Source organism: Orycteropus afer, unplaced genomic scaffold, assembly GCF_000298275.1.
Source record: "Orycteropus afer afer isolate SDZICR_OR568_19922 unplaced genomic scaffold, OryAfe1.0 scaffold00021, whole genome shotgun sequence".
Classification (NCBI taxonomy): Eukaryota; Metazoa; Chordata; class Mammalia; order Tubulidentata; family Orycteropodidae; genus Orycteropus; species Orycteropus afer.
In genome coordinates this window covers 10,333,034-10,340,147 of record NW_006921608.1, presented here as the reverse complement: position 1 = coordinate 10,340,147, position 7,114 = coordinate 10,333,034, and the positions used below count along the sequence as shown (strand labels likewise).

At 36.8% G+C, this 7,114-nt stretch overlaps 1 protein-coding gene across 1 annotated transcript in view; it reads right to left on the bottom strand.

Annotated features, from left to right (window-relative positions):
• Window positions 1–4,901: 4,901 nt before the first annotated feature.
• Window positions 4,902–7,114, bottom strand: part of RRM2B (ribonucleotide reductase regulatory TP53 inducible subunit M2B) — a gene marked incomplete at its 5' end in the record, with an annotated part of 32,171 nt that continues 29,958 nt past the window's right edge. Inside the window, one exon of the mRNA XM_042783635.1 lies at window positions 4,902–5,054. Within this exon, the coding sequence (XP_042639569.1) occupies window positions 4,902–5,054 (153 nt within the window). The remainder of the gene's footprint in view (window positions 5,055–7,114) is intronic.

Genomic DNA, 7,114 nt, shown 5'->3' with positions numbered 1-7,114 from the left:
CAAAACCACAATGAGATATCACTTCCTCCCCACTAGGGTAGCTAGGATTTAAAACAAAAAAAAGGGAAACAACAAATGTTGGCAAGGATGCGGCGAAATTAGAACACTTATCCATTACTGTTCTGGAAACCAGTTTGGTGGTTCCTCAAAAAGTTAAGCATAGAATTACCACATGACCCAGCAATTCTACACCTAGGTATATACATACCCAAGAGATTTGAAAGCAGCAATACAGACATGTGTACACCAATGTTCACTGTGGTACTATTCACAACTGCCAAAAGGAGGAAATATCATGTCCATGATCAGATGAATGGATTTTTGAAATGTGGTATACACGTACAATACCGCCATAAAGAGAAATGAAGTCCTGATCCATGTCACGTTACAACATGAACAAAGCTCGAAAACATTATGCTGAGTGAAGTCAGTCAGTCACAAAAGGGCAAACATTGTATGATCTCACTCATATGAAAATACCTAGAATAGGCAAATACAGAGAGACCGAAGTTAATTACCTGTCACTAAACTATGTTGTTGTTATGTGTCATCGAGTCGGACCCAACTCCTAGCAACCCCTCCTCGGTTTTCCGAGGCAGCATCACTCACTACAGAAGTAGATTGCCCAACTTTCCTTCCGAGGAGTGGCTGGTGGGTTTGAACCGCCAGCCTTCTGGTTAGCAGTCAAGTGCCTTAAGCACTATGCTACCAGAGCTCCTGATTCATTAAACTATACATGTGAAAAATGTGAATTGGTAAGTGCTGTATTATATATATGTATTTACAACAATAAAAGTATCCATTAGTGACATTCAGCCCTTAGTTTAATATATACAATTGAAATTTTGGAATTGCATAATGGTGATATTAACATATTTAAAATAAGATCAAAACTTCTTTTGTTCTTTAATTGTTCTTTAAATATGCAAACTGCTACATTTTATTATATTTTTCATGAGCAAATGAAAAATAAAATGCCAAAAGCAGCAGAAACATCTGTGTGCCAAAATGAAACCACTATAATAATTTCATATATCAAGACATGATTGGGGTAAGCTTATTTTGTAAGAATAATTGTTTATTATTAAATATAATTGAACAGCAAAACTTAGCCCTGTCTGAAAGTGCTAGAGCAAACTGTCTTCTCAAGTTCCTCTAGGCCATGGCTTTATGTCTAAAATGAAGCATTTTTAATAAATGCAATATATTACAGAACTACATTTATATTCCTAAATAATGAATTTTAAATACAATAGCAATAATTTAAAAACATGTGCTGTAAAAAACAAAAAAAAAGCACAGATGTAAATATACTTTTTTTTTTCTGAACCTACAAGATAACATTCAAAAGAGATTCTACAACTTGTTGAGACCTTAAGAACTAAGAACCTAAATACTGAACACAATAAATAAATATAAGCAACTTGGAGACCTGAAAAAGGGTATAAAATACCAAATGTTATTACACTGTATTAAAAATATATTTCAGTGTTACTACCTCTTTGAACAGTTAAGATTTATTGCTTCCATAAATAAGCTTAACATTAAGGCACCTGCTGTTACCTATGAGAAAGACTAGGATTCAAAACAAAGGGAATAAGCACTATAAATCTTTTTCTTTCATTCTGACATCATACAGATACTGAGTGTCAAATATAAGTTAAATGCAATCGATCAATATCTTTTAACATGTTTCCCGAATATAGTTCAAATGTTTCTCTATAACACTTTGGTCCTTTAATTAATGTATATGAGATTTTAATTAAAGTATATGATACTTTAATTAAAGAGGGAATAGGCAAAATCAAATCAAGATGGTTGGAAAAGGCCTAAATGTAAGATATGTGACTACCTCTAAGAAATAAACATACTATAGAGACAATGACTATGAGCAGATCTTGGCCAAGTCATTTAACTTCTCTGAGCCATACTCTCTTCATCTGTAAAATTTAAACAACAGCTACTCTCTCAAATTCATAAGGCTATTGTGAGGATCAAATGAGATGATGTAAAAACATTTGGCAAACTGAAAAGAGTATACAGACAAATGGTACTATCATATGCCAAAATACCTCAAATTTATGATATTCTAACAAAGTTATGGCCTGTTCCTTTTGCATTCACTTGCGAATTTATCCAATTTTGATCAATTAGAGATAGGTATGGAATGAATGGAGTAAAACTTTATATAAAAAGAAAATCTCTAAATTTTAGCTTCCAGAATTTTCAGTTTGCAGTGACTGGGAAATCACACTGCTTGATGGGCTCAGACTACCTGTTGCTACTTCCTGAAGACTAAATTGGGCAGACTTCTCATAAGTCTTGTTCCTGGCCTTTTCTCAGTCTCCTCTGGGAAGATCTTCATCTCCCTCCCCATCTGCTACTGCAGCATACATAGTTTCATTAAAAGAACTTTAACTTCTAACAGTGCACAAAGAAACGCAGCTGAGATCAATCACAGGTACATTAACATTACTTAGTCTGAAATAAATTTAAAATGGTTCAATAATCCTATCAGTTTCTTCCTTTCTTAGTCCATAAGCCTTTCCTCCATGTATAAATAGTTCTACCAACCACCTCCCCCTGAAAAAGAAACAAACCATTGCCTTCGAGTGGATTTTGACTCCTAGCAACTCTGTATGACAGGGTAGAACTGCTCCATAGATAAATAAATAAACAAAAAATAATAATAAAATTGTTGTTGTTGTTGTTATGTGCCGTCAAGTCAGACCCAACTCATAGCGACCCTTCCTTGGGTTTCTGAGGCGGTATCACTACATAAGTAGATTGCCCAACCTTCCTTCCAAGGAGTGGCTGATGGGTTTGAACCGCCAGCCTTCTGGTTAGCAGTCAAATAGAAAACAACAAAAAAAAAAAATTAAAAAGAAATAAAATAATAATGTTGTTGTTGTTGTTATGTGCCGTGGAGTCAGACCTGACTCGTAGCGACCCCTCCTTGGGTTTCTGAAGCAGTATCACTACAGAAGTAGATTGCCCAACCTTCCTTCTAAGGAGTGGCTGGTGGGTTTGAACCGTTAGCCTTCTGGTTAGCAGTCAACCCATGTGTTTCTTCTTTAGTGTTTCCCCCACTACTTAAATTGCTCAGGTAAATAGCACTCTTTAAAATTAAGATGCTATCTACTGAGAGGAGATCTCCCTCCCCAAAAAAAAAGAAATGTGAAGAAATACCAAATTAGAAGAAAAGTAAACATGGTTGATTTGTGTAAAGTATGAGGTTTTCTGAGGGCCATGGAGGAAGTACAGGAAGCCGCCATTTCCCCCAAAGAGCAGTGGCAGCCAGCAGAAACGGGGCCGGTGCTTCTTGTTCAGATCATCCAAAGAACTCTGAGGGTGTGGAATATCATCTCTGAGGCCATCACCTAACAACATTTAATTCTGAACCATTGACTTCTGACTCCCAGGAAAAGGTCCTTTCACCTTCACACCTCATCATCTCAACATTCACCTCTCAAATTAACTGCTGAAAAATAACACCAGTCTGCCAAGTCCTTCCACATAGCCTTAACAGTGGTTCTGCTTTCCAGGTGAGCCTGGATGTTAAATACCCCACTAGCATTAAAGCCTCAAGAAATTCAAACATCACCGTTGCATTCAGTAGAGTTGGAGATGTTAGCTCATTCTAGTATTTCTGCTTCCGACTTCTGGAAAAGGCTTCAAATAGTTCCAAGGCTGTAAATCTTTACAGAAGCCGACTGCCTATCTTTCTCCCATGGAACAGCTAGTGGGTTCAAACCACCGACCCTTTCAGTTAGCAGCCAAGTATTTAACCCCTGTACCTCCAGGGCGCCTGTAAATGGTTCTAGGCCAGCTTTTCCCAAACCCTGTCCTGAGACACTAGGTGGTGAGATATCGACAGGTGAACCAGATCTTTAAACAGTAAGTACGGAAAATGTGGGGTGAAATAAAATTTATATACTACAGGATTTCACAGGGTCTTTGATGTGTTGATTGGACATTTTAAAGGTAAGGGAAGTGTGCAGCTTTTTCAAACTTGTTTGGCCACAGAAGCCTCCTTTTTGCCCATAAAATATCTAAAGGGTATAATGGCTCTTGAATACTTCTTGGAAAATGTGTTCCAGCTAATTCATTCTAATTCTAACCCCCCAGGGTTGTTTGGCAATAATTAACCCTTTTTAATTTCTTACGGAGTAGAATCATTCTGCTTTTTACCAAGTCAACTACCACAGTCACCTCCTGGATTCCACTCCATGAGCATCCCTCCCAAAGCAACTGAAAACCACATTCCTTTCATTACATACTGAGGAATTCTAATAATAACAATAATGAGAATTACCGTCTTCCTAAGGAAATCCCTCATTCTTCCCCAAAACATTAAAAATAGAGATCTAATTCCAGATTTTAAGACCTAGAATCATAATTATTCTGAAGAGGTAGGAGCATTTTATCACACCACTACTACAATTAACACTATAAAAATAAAGTAACAGTAATTATTAGTATTAGTAGTGATAGTAACAGTAGTAACAGGCTAAACATTAATTTTACACCTTAATCCTACTATTTTACTCATTGTAAAGATAAGTGCATTGAGGTTTGGAGAGTTTAACTGATTTGTCAAAGGTCATACAAAGTAGTAAGAGCTGAACCTCCAACTCATATCTGACCCTCATCCCATGCTCTTAACCACTACATAATGCAATCTTATATTTCAGTGATTAAACAAAAGCATTTAGATTACACAATGGTTGTTAAACAGAGAAATCAGTGTATTTATATAAATCCAACTTAATTGAAATTTAGTTTTGGATTTCCTTTTGCCCAAATCCCTACTCCCTTACAGAGATATGCTGGGGTGGGGAGGAAGGCAGAGAAAAATAGACTACTATTTACAAATGGCAGGTATAGATACAGGCAGGGTTTTAAAAATCTGCATCCAAGGTGAAAACATTATCTGTGGTTTCCGCCATAACTGCAAAACGCTGATATTCTGAAACTCGTTTTTCAAAGAAATTTGTTTTCCCTTCCAAAGAAATGTTTTCCATAAAATCAAAGGGATTTTCTGCCTGAAAAACCTGAAAAGAAAAGAAACGTTATTATACATTCTGAAGAATACTAATTATATCCCATAAAAAAGACCAAAGATGACTAAAATGATTAACCCCATCTCATTACTCCCCAAGATCCTGAGGTACTACCCAAAGACTGGCCAAGTCAGCACTCAAGACTGACAGATTTTAAGATGATTGAGAACACTTAATAACTTTCCCAGGAAAGCATACTAGCACATCAGCCACTATAAACAGTAGGGGGAAAATAAATAAATAAATAAAGACTAAGAATCACAACAGAATGTTGTCTGACTCGCTTGCTTTGGACATGCCATCAGGAAGGATCAACTGCTGAAGGAGGACATCATGTTTGGTGAAATGGATGGCAATGAGGATGAAGGAGAATCTCAAGGAAATGGGTTAGCATGAGAGCCACAGTGATGGATTTGAACATGCTAGCAATCGTGAAGATAATGCAGGACTAGGTAATGTTTTCTGTTTTACACATGGTCACCATGAGTCAGAGTCAACTCCATGGCAGTTATCAATCTATCTACCATTAAACCAAGAAAAACCAAACTCACGGCCATCATGTCAATTCTAACTCACAGCAACCCCTACTGGGTTTCTGAAGTGATAAATCATTACGGAAGTACACTGCCCCATCTTCCTTCTGCACAACAGCTGGTGGGTTTGAACCATCAACTTTCTCATTAGCAATCAAACGCCTTAGGCACTGTGCCACCAGAGCTCCTTTATCTACCATTAGGCACTCACATATGTCTGTGTGTATGTAAATACACACACACACACACTCCTCACTTACATGGTTAGTTTTCAAAGACCATTATGAAAAATCAGCATTACACAAAAATGGAGGATGACTACATCAGATCACAAAATGTAGAATGACTACATCATTACTTAACTGCCAAACCACTGAGAATCATGGCCCAGCCAAATCAACACAAAATCATAAATGTAACACCCTGTGTTACTCTTGCCTCACACTTTGGTATTTATTACTGCCAGGCATATGTCGTTAATGTGAAAAATAGTCAGATTTTTCACTATTGTCATAAATGTGAAATGCTGGATAATGAGACAGTCGATAAGTGAGAAGGTAGACAAATCTATATATATATATAAAATGAACTCACTGCCATTGAGTCAAACAAACCTGACTTACAGTGATCCCAATGGGTTCCAAGGCTGTAAATCTTCACAGGAGACTGCCTCCTGCCTCATCTTTCTTCCACGGAGTAACTGGTAGGTTTCAACCATCAATCTTTTGGTTGATAGTCAAATGCCTTAATAAGTACACCACCATACACACATACACACACACACACACGCACACATATATAATACTGCAAAATGCTAAATTACCAACAATGTACTGTGGTCCCTGATACGTTTCTCAGTCCATAAAGGAACAGATAAATTGGTATTAAGGGACCATAACCAAGGATATAGAATAAATGCTATCCATAGTGTCCCAGTCAAAAAGTGAGACATATTCTGATGGGAAGGTTTATTACTGCTTCTGAATTAGAGAAGCAGACTTGGTGATAGAACTTGTTGGACCCTGTGGGACATTTCAATGATTCATGAGGGGGAATAAAAAAATTTCTGAATTTAGAAGTATCCCAGCTAGAAATATGAACCCATAGATAAGAATATATTCAATCATATGGCACAACTTACATAAAGCCAGTTACTAAAGGAGGATGGTGACAACATCATTGGAATAGCATGTATCTCTGAAGCTAACAACTTTGGAGTGGTAGTACACGTTTCAGAGTAAATATTCTGGTATGCTGGTTTAAAAATGAATGTCACTTAAGAATACCAGACATCTTTAGTCACCACTCCCCTTTAATAACTTCTAATTCAGAAGCAGTAATAAACCTTCCTATCAGAATATATCCCACTTTTTGAGTCAGATCCAACTCAACTGCATTGAGTTTGGTTTTCTTTGGTTTGGTCACTTCTTTATATGTTGTCTAGTGACACAACTACAGAACTGTACAAGCTTAATCATAATCTTACATACATATATATATTCTTTATTGTGATTTGGG